At 27.4% G+C, this 19,692-nt stretch overlaps 3 protein-coding genes across 3 annotated transcripts; 1 reads left to right on the forward strand and 2 right to left on the reverse strand.

The window, feature by feature from the left end:
- Positions 1-1,839: 1,839 nt before the first annotated feature.
- On the reverse strand, positions 1,840-8,126 carry LOC112694063 (exportin-2). The gene is made up of 21 exons (XM_025569408.1): positions 7,900-8,126; positions 7,736-7,820; positions 7,505-7,656; positions 6,564-6,765; positions 6,322-6,479; positions 6,107-6,199; positions 5,950-6,042; positions 5,717-5,884; positions 5,510-5,639; positions 5,267-5,430; positions 5,007-5,193; positions 4,716-4,917; positions 4,385-4,488; positions 4,159-4,315; positions 3,820-3,911; positions 3,534-3,742; positions 3,376-3,473; positions 3,140-3,307; positions 2,593-2,739; positions 2,159-2,319; positions 1,840-2,095 (listed from the first exon to the last, which is right to left on the reverse strand). Exons 2-21 carry the CDS (start codon positions 7,818-7,820, stop codon positions 1,941-1,943), a joined length of 2,925 nt encoding a protein of 974 aa, XP_025425193.1. The 5' UTR covers positions 7,900-8,126; the 3' UTR covers positions 1,840-1,940.
- Positions 8,127-8,640: 514 nt separating this feature from the next.
- Positions 8,641-11,005, forward strand: LOC112694058 (NADH dehydrogenase [ubiquinone] 1 beta subcomplex subunit 9). The gene is made up of 3 exons (XM_025569401.1): positions 8,641-8,856; positions 9,612-9,754; positions 10,729-11,005. The coding sequence occupies exons 1-3, from the start codon at positions 8,759-8,761 to the stop codon at positions 10,920-10,922; spliced, it is 435 nt and encodes a 144-aa protein (XP_025425186.1). The 5' UTR covers positions 8,641-8,758; the 3' UTR covers positions 10,923-11,005.
- A 904-nt stretch (positions 11,006-11,909) lies between these two features.
- Positions 11,910-12,580, reverse strand: LOC112694051 (translationally-controlled tumor protein homolog). Its single transcript, XM_025569393.1, has 2 exons — positions 12,227-12,580; positions 11,910-12,153 (listed from the first exon to the last, which is right to left on the reverse strand). Exons 1-2 carry the CDS (start codon positions 12,578-12,580, stop codon positions 11,986-11,988), a joined length of 522 nt encoding a protein of 173 aa, XP_025425178.1. The 3' UTR covers positions 11,910-11,985.
- Positions 12,581-19,692: the final 7,112 nt, after the last annotated feature.

The raw sequence follows: 19,692 nt of genomic DNA on the forward strand, positions 1-19,692 counted from the left end.
TTTTTTACGGGAAAAGGGTGAAGTTCCAAATTCTGAAAACTTGGTTCCAAATAGTTCCAAATTAGTTCCAAAATATTGGTAAAGGTTTGAAGTCGATAGGACAAATTGGGGGGGCTGCGTGAAGTTGACCCCCCAACCGAAAATTTCTTATTTCGAGAAAATGGTGAAGTTCTAAATTATGAAAACTTGGTTCCAAATAGTTCCAAATTAGTACCAAAATATTGGTGAAGGTTTGAAGTCGATAGGACAAAGTGGGAGGAGCTGCGAGAAGTTATTCCCCTCCAACCTAAAAACTTTTTTTACGGGAAAAGGGTGAAGTTCCAAATTATGAAAACTTGGTTCCAAATAGTTTCAAATTAGTTCCAAAATATTGGTAAAGGTTTGAAGTCGATAGGACAAAGTGGGGGGGCTGCGTGAAGTTGGCCCCCCCCGACCGAAAATTTCTTATTTCGAGAAAAGGGTGAAGTTCCAAATTATAAAAAGTTGGTTCCAAATAGTTCCAAAATATTGGTGAAGGTTTGAATTCGATAAGACAAAGTGGGGGGGCCAACTTCACGGACGTCGAAATATGCACTGGCTCATGGATGTATTAATGGATGAGCTGTTTACAAGCAATCAGTTTTTGACATGTTAATAAAAAGAAAAAAAACGGTACATACTGTATAATAATATTTCATTGTCAACATTAATTGAAGTTTAAAAAATAAAGGAAAAATATTTAGCTGCAAAATTATGATAAATGTTTTTTTTTTGTGCGGCCAATTCAACAGTTCATATGAAGATGTGTGTTAGGATAATTCCAATAAAAGTACTCAAACTTAGTTAAACTGTTTATAAAAATATTTCTAAGTACTAGTATTTAATTAAATTGCTAATTAAACTGGCGTAAAGGTGCTTACTAGAGTCGGACTAAAACACGTCTGAATATTGGACTATTCTAAACCCCCTTATATACTGATTCTGTGGGAATCTACCTGTATGGCATTGTAACTTTCCCAATAAATTAATATCTCGACCAGGAACTGGTATGAGTTTTTAAGTAATCTTTCAATTGACAGGTTATCCTTGTCAATATGGATTTTAATATATGGAATATAATATATATACTCTCGTATGTTCATTAAGTGGTTCCATTACTTAACTAGCTTTCACACTTCTACATTAAAGACGATATGCCCTCATGTCATTCACACTCCCATATATTATATATATATATTAACCACTCGATTATGTGGTGCTCCCATGTAATATATTTGCAAGGACCTACATTATGTATGTCCGTAACATATTTAACAATGATAGTATAATATTACCATATACCAAGATCACAATTATTTAAACTTTTTTCCTATCAATTAGAAAATATCTTGATAAAATAAATAGAAAATACTAGGTTTTTTTCATCAATTGCATAACTTAATGTGAAATATGAATATAATCAATAATGTATGGACGTGTGGTCCAAATTAAGTATACATTTTAAGTAAATTAAAATTCTACTATAGTTTTTTTTACCTTTATTAATAGAAGTTTCTTTTATTTAGTTGTTTTAAACAAAACACTGATTAAAATATTGTCTTGTTACTCTTCTCTTCTAATTGTTTTTTATTTAAAGAATACTTTTCAAATAATTCATTTTATTGCAAATACTAGAAAGTTATCTCTGGAAAATAAATTAAAATAATTTTAAATTCTGGAATATACTTTACTGTAATGATGTTGAAAACAAGATAAAAAAAATATATACATTAAAATATAATTAGATCATATACAACTTGTTATTTTTTAGTTTGAAAAAAAATTACTTGGATAAAAAGGATTTTTTAGTTTACAGCAAAATTAATCAAATAATTAATAATTTTTATAATTAATATGGTTAAATCAATACAAAACTCAAAACTAAATGTATTTGGGAACTTTCAATGAGTTACTAATAAGTTTCACATCATTTGTACATTAAGGCTTATTAAGTAGTTTTGTATTTGTGCACGTCGCTCTTCAGTGAGACCTTGACTCATCAATACAGGAATCCGTCCAGGTATTTGGCTCATTATTTTTGTTAATGATAGAGCTAGAAACGATTTTGCTTCTACTCCTAAGGGTACATCATATTTAAATATTAGATCATATCAAATTTTACTTTTTAATTATTACTTACCTTGCAAAGGATCATATTCAGTTTCACTTGCAAATGCAAGCTGAGAGTAACCTGCTTCATATGAATTATCATTGTCATCTTGAAGTAGTTTATCTTCAGAATATACTGTTTCATCTTCTGGAAGTTCAAACAAGCAAACCACAGATTGGAGAAGAAGAGACCTGCAACATTATTTTCAAATTGCTTGATTTGTTCATATAAATATCAATAAAACTATATTTTCAATAAATAATATATATATATAAATAAACAATTCATAGAACAACAGTCAAAGTTATATTTGTTAGCAGAACACTAAAGTTATAAAAAGTGACAGTAAAAGTAATTATTACTTTTATGCAATATTATTATAGATAACTTTCCAACAAAATGTTATTACTTGAGTGGAACTTAATAATATGTACAGTATATAAAAATTAAAATAAAGAACATACCAAAACTGTGCATATGGTCCATCAATTACTTTTGGTGTGTCTGTAAGTACTTTAATAATACCAACTGCTGCAATTTTCTTATTTATATTTCCAGTTATTTTTTGAATATCGGGCAATATAATTTTCTCCAATAACATACCAAACATTCTAAAATATAAATTGTACATAATATTACTTTACATAATATAATGATTTTATAAAACACTAATAATATACAAATATAGTGCCCGTATTCAATAAAATTACTCAAAATAAGAAAACTACAAATATATGCAATTTAAACAATATCAAAAATTTACAAAAAGAAATCTATTAAGTCCTCAAAACCTAGTCATAATCACAGAATTTAATAAGTTTTTTTTATTAATATATACATATTTTTTTTTAATAGTATTACAGCCCATTTAGGCCCTTTACTGTTAAAAATAAATTCTTCCACACATGAATTCATGTCTCCATTTAAATCTGGTCTCAACGCCTGCATATTTCTTTTATTATTATAATAATGGGTATATAACAAAATAAATTATTTATATTAGTTGCAAACCCATTTTGAATTGAATCTACAAGATCCACCATAAATGTTGCTCCATATTTGATGACACAGAAGAATATAAATACAATAAGTTCACGGATAAATTTAGTTGTTTTAGATGAAGTTAGTCGTTGAAACAAGAGAACAAATATATTTTTCATTTGAGGTTGTAGAACTTCCCTGTAAATCATTAATTTATTGAAATTTAAATCAAAATTTGTAAAACAAACATCTTAAATTTTACAAACATAGGACAATGCTCTATCATAGTTTTCAATAATCTGAATCCCTCTTGATCCTGCGATCTTGATGCTATAAGTTTTTGGAACACACCTAAAAGTCCATTCTAAAAAAAAATTAAATAATGTTTAATGACCGTAAAAATTACGTTTTATAAAATACTTACTATATTCAAAGACTTTTCAAAATTTTCTGGAGAAGTTTTACGGACATATGATCTTAAAAGTCTAACTAATGGGTGAATATTACTAGTTTTCTCCCACAAAGCAGGAGTCAATAAAAATGGATACAAAATTGTGTAAGTCTCACTCACATTACCAACACTATGAAATTCAAGTAGTTGAGACAAAAGTTGGAATGTATAGGGCATAAATTCTGTATAAATGAAAACCATTAAAAATAAGAATAATGAAGTAGGTTATTTAAAAAAAAAAACATTCTGTTCATCATACCCAAAATATCTTGCTGCAAAATGATTTGAAATATAGGAAACAATACTCCTTCAAAGGAACTCACACCTTCAGGTGTAACAGTACAAACCAATCTATCACAAAATACAAATGTTATACAAAATACCAAATATACATAAATATATACACAATTGTATATGTTTTCAAATAGTGTTAGTCTGCGATCAAAAATTGATAAATTAATATTTTCCAGTCTCAATTATCAATGTTTAAATATCTTAAAAACTTAATACTATAATTTAATTATAAATATATTATAGTCTAGTACAACATTTAATATTATAATTTTAACAAAATAAGAAAATAAATAATAAAACTTACTTTACACAAAATGAAATGGTCTCAAATAGAAAATGATTAAATTCTGGTTGACTTGGATTGCGTGCAACAATTGCAAGTTTATCAGTTAATACAGGCAAAAGTTCAGCCAAGAGAGGAATTATTTGTTGTTTCAAAGTGAAAAATGTTCTCATTATAGCTATGCATAGTTAATGATACATAATTGCTATATGGAATTGCAGAATTAAAGAAGCAAAAAAATATTTACCTTTCATTGTGTGACTATTCTCTTCAGAACCTGGTTTTGTTAGAATTCCAAAGAGAGATTTAATAAGTTGTTCTGCAAATGGTGACAATATTTCAGCAGTGACCCTAAACATTAGAATTATTAATAAATAAAAATTAAGATTATTGAAAGAACTATTTAGTTTTAAATTTTAAAAACCCTAAATTAAATGTGTATACTTGGAAAAATTTAAATAACTATCTATAAGGGCTGAAGACTGAAATGACAAACGTTTATTCATGTCACCAACTCTAATATGTATATACAAAAAATAATAATAAAAAATAATAATGATATATATAAATATACTGACACTGGAGTTTTGGTATCAGGTTGTTTTAAAAGTAAAATTTTGTCAATTGCAGCAGCAGCATAAATCCTAACCACTACACTCTCGGCTTCTAAAAGTTTTGTGAGGGCTGGTAATGTACTAACAATAACTTGTGGAGGTAATACACTACGGAATGTCACTATGTATTTAATAGCATCAGCTTTCATCACAGGCATTCCATTAACTAAATATATAAAATATTCATATATGAAAAATATTATACATACAATAATTTGTTAAAAATATACATTTAGGAAGATATTTTGTACTCACTATTTGTATTTGCTAACTCAGGTAATACATGCATTGTAGTAAATTCTTCTAGATTAACAAGTTGACTAATTTTGGTAGTCCCATGGCGTTGTGTACTTCCACGTGATGCAAGCGTTGTGACCAAAAATAAAGCAGCATCTTTGCTACGCCAATTTTGTTGATCAGCTGCATATTGTTCTAACATAGACTGTAAAATATTTTCAAAATGTAAAATACATAGAAATAAAATAAAACTTAAAATGGAATACAATTAAATTTACCTTTATATATAAACCAAATGAAGACATGGTCACTTGTTCAAACTCCTTAGAAAGAACTTTAACTAGATCACATGCAGCTCTTCTTCTAGTATCTACATCAGAACCTTCAATGTCTCTTCGAATATATTCTTCTGGGTTATCTTCAAATAATTCTTCATCAGATGCTATAATATAAATATAATTATTACAATACAAGAACAGTATAAATATTTATACCATTTTTTTTTTTTTTTTTTTTTTTACCTTTAAACTGCATATTAGGAATAGCAACTTTTTCACATATAGCAGAGAAAACTGATGGATCATCAAATAAATCACGATACTGTGGCTTTGCAACAGTAGTTGATAAAAATTGTAAGGCATTTATGACAAGCTTAATAAAATACAAACAATTTTTAAAATGCTTCAAAAATTATAAAAAAAAAAAAAAATAATTAAATTATTATATACTGTATCATATTTAGGTTGTGATCCAGTCTTAATTAATAACTTCCAAATAATTGTAACTAATGTTCGCATATAAGATGAAAATTCTTCTTCATATTTTTGAGCATATAATGATATATTTTCACAAATTTGTGATTGAATTTGATGTAGCACACCAGTTTCTTCTTCACTCTTCAAAGATAAACAATTATAATTAATAAATTAGTATAATCAATTAATTTATTATAAAATAATACTTCTGTCTCTAATTCTTTTATTTCTAGTTCCAACAATTTTTGGAAATTCGTAACCCAAAGTTGCATGTTGTCTTCAAAATACTCTGGAAGATCCTATTCAACAATAATATTTATATATTATTATGTGTATATAATAAAAATATAAATATCCATTTACCTGATAATTTAACGAATAAAATATTTTAGTCAGAGTAAGTACTATAATGTAAAGTTTAGGATCTTTTGATACTTCACATAAATTCATAGTAAACTGAAAAAAAATGTAAAAAAACTTGTCAATAAATGAATGATATAATTTTTACTAATTAACATACTTCTAAAAGAATTAATGTATATTGTATATACTATAAATATATATTGATAAAAACTTACGACAAACAATTCAGTAAGAGGCTTTGCAAAAATATCTAAAACAAATTTTATTTCAGTCCAAAGTTTCTGAGATTTGAGCTCATATCTATATTTTCTAAACAATGAATGAGCTGTCTCCAAAGCTCCATTAATAGGAGTTAAATCTCTTGTAGGTGCGGCTAGATAAAACAGCTCCATAATATTATACTTATATTAACTATTTTAAATATTTATGAGATATTAAGAAAAAATTTTATACAAACCAATAAATGATCCAAAATTTTCAATAATTGTCGGTAATAGATTTGGCCAATTATCTGGGAAATCATGTTGACCTATAAGTGAAATAGCATCACTTAACTGTTTTTGCACAGCTTCTGGAGCATTCAACATTACAGAAACAATTTGATCTTTTATTAATAAGCGGTCTTCTTGATCAATTTTGTTTTGTAAGGTGTCTTCATCCTAAAATTTAAATCAAAAACAAAAAAAAAAAAAATATTTTAGTATTTTAAGTTATATACAATAAAAACAAATTAATCAATTAACTATAATCACTTATTTTTATTTATTTAAAACTTCGAAGGATAATAATTATAATAAATATATTAAGTTATTTATATATATGGGAATAGAAATGTAAATAAATTATGTTATACTCATAAATACTCCATTTTTAAAAAAATAACTTAAGTTACTGTTTCACTAAGACTCATACTTGAATAATTATTGATTTTAATTTTTTTTTAAAGTATAAAACCCTCTATACAATTTTTTTGATATTCTAATTTTGTTTTTTGTAAATATTCCTTTTGTATATATATATATATATATAATATTCCAGTTGTTGAGTTCTAACCTCGAGTGAATACACCACTAATATACTAATGTCAATATATAAGTAAGATATTCTCTATGCTTTATTCTTGACATTTGACTTGCATAATAAAAGAAATATAATTGTAAAGTTTCAACAAGGGAAAGGTACAAATTTGCTATTGCTAAATATTTGCAGAACATTAAATTTCCTCCAAGTAATTGTCAGTGATAATAAATATAATAGGGAATATGTAGCAACAACCATTTTTTGGAAGATGCTCGATACCTTTCTCTCGTGAAACTTCTATGAAAAATTAGCAATTACAAATGCTTTAAAATAAATTGATTATTTAAATTGTAGAGTAATATTTACTAATATACTTACAATAGGCCAGTTACGTTTTATATAATTTTTAAATGTAACAGCTCCAATTTTTTTAACCAAATCAACATTAGCATCATTTGGTGCATTGATTATATGTAGTAATAATAATGGATAGTTTTTGTTACATTCAATTGAAAGTAAGAAGTTTTCAGCTAAAAATGTATAAATAAAGCAATATTGATTATACATTGTTTTAAACAAAATATTATCAATATTATCAGTTAAACAAACCTTGCTTCCGTTCAATGGGATCAGAACTTAATGTGGCTTGAAGACATTTTATCAAATTATTAATATTATCAGTTGACATATCCATCTAAAACAAAACAAAATAAAGCCACTATTAACTATCATACAATGCAATATAATATTTTTTTCAACAATCACAAACGAACCTTGATTAACTTTTAATAAGTTCGAGGTAAAATATGTACTAAATACTTAAGTTCACCTAGTTACTAGGATTCGAAAACAAATATAGATATTAAATTAAACTTAAATGAGTATTAGTTTATCAGTAGAATTAAATTTTAAAAAAATATAAAAACGATTGAAGTCACGTTACAAGCATGTAACCGTTTCTTCGAAAAATTGACCGATATGCAAAGCAAAACCAAACAATTTTTTATCACTGATATTCCACTGAATGAAATCGCTTATCATTCAGGGGCACCAAACCAAGTGATATTTTATACCGGGAAAACAAATAATCTGATAAATAATTTAAATAATTTAGCGCCATGTACAATTATTCTAAGATTTTGATTTAATGTTTATGCTCTACGGTAACGTAACGTGTAAGACTGCTTAAAAGCTGTCTTGTTAGTTTTTGTAATTTCGGTGATCTAATTTTTGTAAAGAACTATGAAGACTAATTAAGGTTTTTTGTCTTCAAAATCAAAATCTAGATCTAATTTCTGCATTATCAAAATATGATTATTGGTAAAATTACATAATAATATAATAATCTGTATGGAATGTATACAGTTAATAATTTCGAACAGAGTATAATATAAAACCATAAAACTGTAACTGTAATATTTGGGAATTCAAATTTCATTGAGGAAAAACATATGTTTTATTTTCTTGATATGATTATAAATTAAAAAAATATACTTATTGTTAAGTGATAAGATTGATAAGAATGAACTATGAAAATTTTCAATAAATCACCAAAGTATGCGACATTAGTTATTGCATTTTGCGTTTGAATAATTTGTATTTAATTGAACAAATTCTTTATTTGGGTTCATTATGTCTTACATACCGTATGAAATAATCACTCATAAAAGACAAGTATGTTCGCTCTATAAAAAAGCATGTAGGACCATCGAGGATTGGTACCATTACAGGTAAAATATTTTATTATTAAATAGTATCTAATTCATGTTGGTACTGTAAAGTGCATTATTAATATACTATTAAAAATTATTAAAATAATAAATAATTGTTATTTTGTTTTACATATCTATGTTTTAAAGAAATTGGGTTCTCACATTTGTAACAAAAACTATACTAAAAAATCATGCCATAGAATGCAATCAATTTATAAAATACACTTAAAGTGATTAATCATTATCGATTTTTATTCAAGTTCAACAATTATTTTTTTATTTTTATAAATTTAAAGTTCCCAAATATATAAACTATACCTATTTGTTTATTATAATTCTAAAGGTCATTGTTGAAGATGACATTCAAATTATTATAATTTAAATTAAATCTAATGTGAACTCAAATATTATTGAAATAATTATTATATTATTAATCATAACTATAAACCACCATTACATAAAAACTTAATAATTAAAAATTACAACATTTTTTCATGCTATTTAAAAAAAGTTGGTTTCCCCTGAACTAGATGATTTACTAGATGATTTACTTTCATATTAAAGTTTATATATATTGACTTAATTCTGGTACTAAGAAAAATGTATGATTGTATATACTTTAACTATAATATAATAGTTATTGTTTAAACATATATTGTTAACTTTAATACAATATTTTACAATATATGTTTAAATAATGCATATCCAACTAAAAATTTATATCAAACCTATAAATTATAAATATTTATCATTTTATATTATTATTAATATAGGCCACTAATGCGAATTAATATTGTGCGCTTAAGAAAACGTTTCGATGACAATAAAAATATTATAGATGTACCACTTGCAAAAGAATTATTACAAAAAGGTCAACATGAACTATGGGCTAATCAACATTATTATCCTCACCAATGTAAGTAAAATCTTAAAATGTAATCCATTCCAACCAAAAGTTCTAATAATTAAAGGATATATATATATTAATAATTAGCTTAGTATTATTCTACAATTTAATTTCTTGATCATTATAAATTTTTATTATGAATTAATTTGGATTTAAATTTAATTTACATTAGAAATATTATTGTATTTAGAATATATATTAACCATTTAATTTACCATATATAAAGCATAATAATTTCTGATGTCTTAGTTCAGATCTATAATTTAATGTTAATTTATATCCAAGGAAATTTGGGATTTAAAACAAACTTTTTTTTATCTATTTTATATTAGATAAATAATTTTTACTTGAATTAAGTGTTCTCATCATTTTGTAATTGAATAACATTTGTGTGTATGTAATGCTCAACAAGTTAATACAGTAAAATTTCTAAATATCGGACACTGTTAATTACTGCAATTTTATCAGCTATTTAGAGGGAGATATTTTATTTTTATAATTATTAAATATATCTAAAAATTAACATTTATGAAAAAAATACGTTTGTATTGGCATCATAAACACAACTAAATACTAATTGACAACGTATAAGTCATATTTTGTTGATGCAATATTATATCAATGACTGGAAGGTTAACATAAGATATATTGAATAATAATATATGTAATAAAATTTAACTTAATAATGTAGATTTTTATTTAAGTATTCTACAATTATTCATAATTTACAATAAAAATTAAGAATTTCAAAAATTTAAATGCTACTTAAGTGTTTCGTATTTAGAGGTTTTCCTATAGAAAAGTTGTGAATATGTCACCATTCTCAAAAAAAATGTTCTTACCTTAAAGACATCCATTAAGGGAAGTTTCAGTTATTTATTTATATAATTATATGATTTTTGGCATTTTTTGGCAAGCTCTGTCTACACATTGTTTATATACTATAAAAAATATTATACATTTGTTATTTTTTTTTTTTTTAGTCCCGTCATCTCCTGGTGGAACAGCATTTGAACGTGATGTTTTCCCTCCAGACTGGGTTTTGGATAGTTGGCATCCATTAGAAAAAGCTCAATATCCAAAATACTTTGCCAAAAGAGAAGAACGTAAAAAAGAGTACATTGCTTTGTGGGAAAAACGCTGGGGAAAACCATTTATACCTCATGATGAACATTAAATAGTATTTCTCATTGTATTTTAGTGGATTTTTGTTATTGTAATTGAAATACGATTTAAAAAAAATTTAGATTTCTGAATCAATTGTTTTTTTTTTTTTTTTTTTTTTCAGAACTAGAATTATAATTTATATTTCATAATATATGAATAGAGTAATGCATATTAAATATCAGTAATAAAACATTTTATCATAAAAAAAAATAGAAATATTGTCTTTACAATCTAAATATTGCTGATTTTCAACTATTACCATTAGAATTTTTTACATCAATTTTATTTGTGAGCTATTATTATTATCCTAATTATCCTATATTGTCATCATTTCTATAACTTGTACTGAAATTATTGTATTAAATTATAAAAATTAATTGAGTTATATTATTTTAAAAGATAATATTCATTGATTTAATTTTCAATGATAAATATTCTTAATTATAATTTATATTATAGCTCATTAGTGCTTAATAGAATATGTAATGTTCAAAGATGCATTGCTAAGATGCTTTGTTTAGCACGCTAAAATTATGATGTAATCAAAAGTAAAAATTGCACATAAACAATATTATTAAAGTTTATTTCAAAAATGTCATTATGAAGTAAAAGAATGAGAAAATTAAATTATATCAAATTATATTTGACTTTATTTGTTCTAAAATCATAAAAAAAAAATTCATTTTAATTTATGTATTGATAATATATTGTTAACCATGTTATTTAAGGTACCATATAAACTTCTTAAATATGTTATATGTACCGCTCTATGTATCAAATGATAACCAAACATAAATTATTCATTTTAATCTAAAATGTAAATAGGTAACTTTAGTTTTAACCTTAAAGTTTAATGTGAATTAATCACAAAATTAAGAAGTTATCTCTCAAAGAACCAATTCCTTTTTAAGTAAAAAAATTTAAACAATTGTGATTATGAATAGGTAAATAAAATTACAACAAATTTGTTTTAAAAAATTATTTTTATATCGCTTAATGTAGTTGGTTTAGCTGATTTTGTTTATTAAACGAATACATTGTAAATAAAATTAACAAAGAATCGAGTAATAAGTTTAGAATTTTTCTTCTTCAAGCCCATGTTTGAACAACATCAATACTGGAACATTGTCATCTCCAATGTCCCTATATTCAAGCATAGCAACCATTCCATTTTCGATATCCATATTTTCACCAGTGAAGAATTGGAGATCCTTAAATCTCGTCAACAGATCTTTCATCACCTGGATAAGTTAAATACAGTAAATAAAAATTGACGACAAAAAAATTATATTTGATGAATAAAAGGAAACTCACTTTGTTTATGTTGGTTTTGAAAACTTCAACTTCAGTGCTACCATTTTCATTCATTTTGTCCACCAATCGTTTCATGTACTCTTTTAGATAAAGAGTAAATGACTTTTTATCGGGAAATGCATACGTCTCCATGAGCCTATGGTTGAGCACTACGTCCACGCCACTCTCGACGGCTTCTTCGGTACCTTCAGAAGCTTCCTCAGCTGAAGGGTTAGCGCCATCTAATGTTACGTCGCCCAGCTTCCTGGTGATCAGCTTGCCGTAAACCTCGTACAAGACGCCATCGACCAATTTGTATTTATATGTGTCCGAGAACATCTCGTCACCAGAGAAAATATCTTTGAAGATCTTCATTACGAATATTTGGAGAAAAATTGACAAAAAATAGTCGATGGGCCAACAACTGACGCACGGTCAGGGCAGTGAGAAGAGGGCAAAAGACCCGAGGTACAAAAGAATTGAACCCAAAAGTAGTAACGTGGAATTTATCACTCGTTATCATACAAAATTTCAATTGTTGTTATTCCAAAGAGGTTAAGACACTACAGAGTTCAGGAACTCTTTGAAATAGCGGGAAATTTACGTACAAATAATGTAACATAATGAAATCTAGCAATAGAAAAACATTTCTGGATCAGCTAGTAAAAAAAAGTATTTTAATATAGGATTACTTGTTATCTGATGTCGACGATTAATGACGTTACTATCTACTACTATGCGTAAAGTAGAAAAGTATCGATACTTTGTTGGTATCGGTAGTATCACAACGTCCCTAACTATGGATATGGACGGTACAGTGGTGACTAAGTGTGTTGACGATGTAAGCTTTAATATGGCGTAGAAATTTCTATTATTTTTGAATCTCGGTGAGGAAAACAATGTTTTAATGTTGATAATTATAAATTTAGTGAATACTGTGTTTTAATGAGTGGGTGTTCAAATTTTAATAAAAAATATCCTGCGAGTGTTATTGTTAATAAATCAAACAAACTAATAAAAACAACCAACTCTCATAATCATGAGGAATATAATAATCAACGATAAAAAACAAACGAGTTTCGATACTAGGGATTTTCGTCACAGGTAGCCAAAATATATGTGCTCAATCGAGTTGTGCATTTTTGCGCAACGAGTTGTAACTATAATTTCTAAAATTTGGGTTTCGAGGGTAGTAGTATGGGGCTTTATAAGGATTTCAACGACATTACACTTTCTTCGGATAACGCAGAAAATTTTGCAAAAAATCGTGCTAAAATCGGTCTTTGAGTTTGTTAATTTGTAATATATCAATATCCATTTTTATATTTATTGTTATAATTTAATTGGTGATTTGAAATAAACCAAAACTTTCCATAATATTATAAGATACAATTATTCATTTTTGAATAAGTTTGATTAATAGCAGATTTACGAGTGTATAAAATTATTTGTAGCCTTTTGGTCAATAACTACTTTATATTCTTAATAATGTAAATAAAATATAAATAATGATATTCATTTATCTACTTATTTATTAATATTTAAGATATATTTTACCATGCAAAAACAATTGTTTAGCATTATACTTTCATGTACATGTACATTATAGATACCTATATATTATTCAGTGCTGTATTTAGACATTTTGCGTCTCGACGCTATGAAAAATTGCCGCCCCTTAGGGGCCTACCCACGGAAAATATAGGAGATAGATCCTCTTGAACCTTTTAGGTATTGGATAATGGACAATTGTATGTATTGGTAGTCTAGAACCAGTTAGCCAATTATTAATTCTTAATCCTTTTTCCTTTCGGCAACTTCTTTTCTGACATCGCCATCGCTATCCCTTGATAAACATTATATGGCCATTTTCACACACTTCACTAACTTTAATTATATTATGTTGTTGTAAAAAGCTAATTCCAGTATCACTATTTGAAACAATTGTAAGTAATTCAGTAAAATTCATTTTAACGTATTAAATTAATTTTTTCGAATTTCTCAGTAGTAGGTAATAAGTAAATGAAATGGTAAACGAATGCCAGCAACAAACTAATATTCTGTATCATAAAAATGATAAAATGTAGTTTTCTCATTTTCTAAAATAGATCACAAACGATTAGCAATAGCGATAATTTTTATGCGATGTACTGGAGGGGCGATAACAAACAAGAGTGGCGGGGCGATAAATTTTATACGGTGTACTGGCGGGGCGATAACAAACAAGTACCAACAATTATAATCGCTCGTTAAATATCTCATTATTCGAATTAAAATTGCCTAATAGTGAAATACACTCACGTAAATGGCTTATGTTTTCTGAACACACTGTCAACGTTAACTGTTTTGTTTGTAAATTATTTAATAAATCAAATAATTTAAGTTTTATTAATCCTGGTTTTAACAATTGGAAAAAACTTATGAAAAAGTTAAAGAACATGGAAATAGTGAAAACTATCGTGAATCAATGTTAACTTGGTTAGATCGTGAAAACACTAAACATCGTATAGACAAAACTATGGCCGAAAAAATGTTGAATGACAAAAAGTATTGGGTTTAAGTGTTGCACCGTGTAGTATCTGTTGTTAAAATTTTGGCTGTTCGTGGGTTAGCATTTGAGGGTAATGACTCTCAATTGGGTTCTCCGAGTAATGGAAATTTTCTCGGAATTCTTGAAGTTATTTTCGAATTTGATCACTTTTTAAAACAACATATGAATTACCGCGTTATAATAAAGGATCAGGCAATGTATCTCATTTTTCAATGCGAATTTGTAACGAAATAATTGACCTAATGACAAATGAAGTTTTATTTAGAAATAACTATACAGTTACAAGAAACTAAATACTTCGGTCTAATTTTAGATTCTACTCCACATAGAACACATAGATGGAATTTGCTTTTGACTGGTCTAAAATCGGAGGAGAAAAATAAAATAATCGTTTTGAAAACTTTTAGTAATACTATGTAGGAGTATCACGCAGAGTCTTGTAAAGCTATTATCTTAAATTATGACCAAATAATATGTACATTAACAGATATTTTTGAAAATTGTAATGAAAAACAAGAAAATCGTCACAAGGCTAAATCAATGAAAAATAAAATGATAAAATTTAAAACAACTTTTATGGCAGTTATTTGGATTGAAAATTGATCGCAGTTTAACAGTGTTAGTAAATACCTTTAAAAACCGGAAATAGATTTATTTACAACCATAAATTTATTGAAAGAATTAAAAACTTATGTCAGTTCATTAAGAGAGAAGTATATATATTTTGAAAAAAAGCAAGGGTATTATCAACAAATATTCTGCCCTGTGTTGAAAAAAGTGTAAGAAATAAAAAATTCTCGGATGGTACAATAGAGAGAAATTCAAACTTTTGTGGTATAAGAAAGTTAGAGATTGATACTTTTTACGTTATTATTTATCGTTTAGTAACTGAACTTGATAAAAGATTAAACGCATATGATAATGTTTGTAATATTTTTGGGTATATTACAAAATTTGGTTCAAAATTATTATGAGAGACTTCTGCCGACATATTCATTAGCACATTTAAAGATGATATTGATATAACTAAAATTAAACAAGAGATTGTGCACTTTTCAAATTATGTAATGCAGTTAAATTTACCAATAATTACTCTTCAAAATATTCATTTATATGTACATAAAAATAATTTAAAATAAGTCTTTCCAAATGTGTGCTTTTTTCTACGAATTTATTTAACTTTGCCAATTTCGAATCGTGAAGCAGAAAGAACAAATTCAAAATTAGAAATTATTGAAAACGCCAGAAGAACCAAGTTAAACCAAGAAAAATTAAGCTCACTCGTTCGTCTATCTGCTGAAAGGAAAATAACTGACACACTGGATTTTTCAGATCTAATTCAGAAGTTTAGTAAACTAAAATCTCAAAAGAAACCATTGACTTAAATTTTTATTTATGTAATTTAGTAAACATTAATAAATAATTAATATTTTTCATTTTTACCGGTACTTAATAATTATTTTTAAATATAATACGAGTATTAACAATTAATTTTTGGTCTGTAAATAAAACTTTTGTTCACTAATGCAATAATGTTATTTTAATGTTGACTGTAATTTTTAAATTACATTAAACAAATATTAAAGGCCCCTAAGATTATATTGCTCCGGGCTCATATTTCCTAAGTTGGGCTCTGTTGACAATGATGTAGAATAGATGATATATAATTTGTAAGCTTGGTAATATAGACCGATATTTTTACATGATTCATCATTTGAAATTCTTTTTCAATCATTATCATCACAAATATTGACAATTGGTGATTAATATAGGATGCGCGTCATTATATACGTACAGTAATAATATAATCATTGAACAGCGTCACAATAACAAAAATCTACATAGTTTATTCTATCTAATACTTAGAAATATACAATTTTATTTATGTTTAATTCCGTCCTAAGCCAATGATTAATTGTAAATAATACAAAGTTTAAATTTAAAATAATAATACAGCTTTATTTTTTTTATTAGAGAAAGCAATATAAAAAAACAATCTGTAATTTTTTTTTACAATAAGTAAATTTAGGTTAATAAAAGTTAAACTTATTATTTTATTATAGGTTAACCTTGATTATATATATATTGATATGTATACAATCAACAAACATGTTTAACACACCTTTGACCTTTATACCCATTTTTGTAATTTTTTAAATTTTATCTTAGTGATGTAGTATAGTGATGCATACTCAGTGGCGTATTTACGGGGGGGTTCCCGGGTCTCGACCTCCCCCGAGAAAAAAATTTAAAAAGTCAAAAAAACTTGGTACGTAGGTACCGAGAAAGAGAATATTAATTTTATATTATGGGTTTTTACTTTGGTTTAACTTTTGGTTATTTTTGTCGCGTCGTCGCCATCCGTCGACGATAACGACGTAACATAAAAATAATTATTATATGATTATATTAGTAGGTACGCCAACTATTAATTTTTTTTTTTTTTTTTTTTTTTTCCTTTATTATTCGATACACAATCTGTACCCCATCGGCACAACAAGAGTATTAGCTAATATATAATAAAATAACATGAATAGCTTGATAAAAGCAGCCACCCAGTGATGACACTTATAAATTGAGGTTATACATAAGTTTTCTTATAGATACATCTATATAGTATATTTATTGATTGTTTTTATTATTTTTTTTTTTTTTATTTTTATTTTTATTTTTTAATGTTATGATTTTAAGTCAGCATATCTCTGCACCAGTTGCGTTTTAATCGCCTAGGAGGATTTCCCGGAATAACAATTGATGAGAGTGTTTTCACTAAAGGATTTGAATGAGTTGCAAGCCTATTATGAAATCTTTTATAATAAATAGCTGCTTCTTCTTTGACAGTTTTAATTTTTAGATCTGTGTGAAGAGTATGATTAGAAACATAAGGAGGGGCGTTTGTTAATTTTCTTAATGTTATATTTTGAAAAGTCTGAATGCGATTTGTATTTGATTTTTTTGCATTTCCCCACAGTTGGATACCATAGGTCCAAATGGGTTTAATGAGGGATTTGTACATTAGTAGTTTTATATTAAGGTTGGTGTGTTTGTTATTGACTAGTAAAGATTTGAGCATACGGAGTCGGAGATTTAGTTGGATTCTTTTAGCACGTGTATGTTGGGCCCATGTTAGTCTACGGTCAAGGGTTAAGCCAAGATACTTAACTGTTGAAGTGGATGGAATTTGTGTACCATAGAGAGTGACTGGTGGGCAGTGTCCTAGCTTAAGGGTAAAAGTAGTGTGATTAGATTTGGTTTGATTTACCTTAATCCTCCAATTATTGTACCAGGTTTCCATAAGGGAAAGATGATTTTGTAGATTAAGCGATGCTACAATAGGGTTTTCATTTATAGATATGATAAGTTTATCATCTGCGTAATCAGCCACAATGGTGTTAGCGGAGGTTGGTTGATCAGAAGCATATAAGTTATATAGTAATGGAGAAAGGATACCCCCTTGTGGAACACCAGCTCTGATGTTTGCTATGTGAGAGTAAGCAGATTTAAAATGAACTTGAAAATAACGATCAGTTAGATATGATTTAAGTAGCGTGTAGTATGTTGGGGGCAAAAAGGTCTTTACCTTGTAAAGCAGCCCTTCGTGCCATACCCTGTCAAAGGCCTGTTGAATGTCAAGAAATACACAAGAGCAATACATTTTTTTTTCAAGTGCGAAAGAAACCGAGTCAACTAGCCTATGTACTTGATGGATAGTTGAATGGTGTGCGCGAAAACCGAATTGATAGTTAGGTAATATATTTGTTTCACTAATTATGGGAAGTATGCGATTCAGTATTAATCTTTCTAGCACTTTTCCAAAGAAAGGTAATAAACTAATTGGTCTATATGACGTTACCAGGTCGGGGGGCTTGTTTGGTTTTGGGAAAAGTATGATTTTGGAGAACTTCCATAAAAGTGGGAAGTATGACAATCTGAGTATGGCATTATATATATGAGTTAGTAATACAATGGCACGTTTAGGAAGGCATCTGGCTACTTCCGCCGTTATTAGGTCAAAACCCGGAGACTTCCTAAGAGTTTGTTTTTGAATTGCAAATTTAATATCGCTCGGTGATAAATGTTTAATTGGGGAAGATAGAGGTAAAGGTATATCAAGACTACTAAGAATCGTATCAGAGTTGACAGGTAAAATATCTTGTTGAGGTTGAAAAACATTAAAGAGGTGATTTTTGAAGAGTTCAGCTTTCTCTGTGTCAGACACAGTGAGACTCCCATCAGATTTTTTAATAGGTGGAGTGGTTATTTTGAAATGTAGTGCTTGTTTGGACGCCTTCCAGAGGCTACCATTATTTGTAGATAATTTACTCAGGAAGTTTTCGTAGTTAAGATTTTTGATTTTTGCTAAGACTTTTTTCAGATGATTGCCTAAGTTATTGTATATTTGTTTGTGGGAGGGTAAACGAGTACGTTGATAGAGGGCTCTAGCTCTTCTCTTTTCTGAAATTAGGATACGGATATTAATCGGCAGCGAATTAGAGTTGGTTTTGTGTACATTTTTAACTGTGTTGGCCGCCCAGGCTGCTGATTGAATAACATTCGTTAGGTTATTTACAGCTACGTCTATGTCGTCATTGGATTTCAATCTGACATTTAGTTGAAGGTTCTGGTTTACCAGGTCGTGAAATTTGTATCGATCAGTAGTGGTGTGAAATAATTTTAGTGGTTCTGTATTAATTGAAGGATAGTCGTTAAGTGTGAGAATAACCGACGAGTGATCAGAATTTAAGTCTAGAATATTGTCAATAACATAGTGCACATTTGAAGGGGGTTTTGTTATAAAAATATCTAATATGTCTGGGTTTTTGTGTGGGGATGAAGGCCAATAGGTGGGTCCTGGAGGCGCAAGCACTTTGAATTTTCTTGTATTTACAAAATTAAAGAGAACGTTTCCGCGTGGGTTATTCGCTCGACAGCCCCA

The sequence above is a fragment of the Sipha flava genome, unplaced genomic scaffold, assembly GCF_003268045.1.
Source record: "Sipha flava isolate LNK unplaced genomic scaffold, YSA_version1 122_pilon_pilon, whole genome shotgun sequence".
Taxonomy (NCBI): Eukaryota; Metazoa; Arthropoda; class Insecta; order Hemiptera; family Aphididae; genus Sipha; species Sipha flava.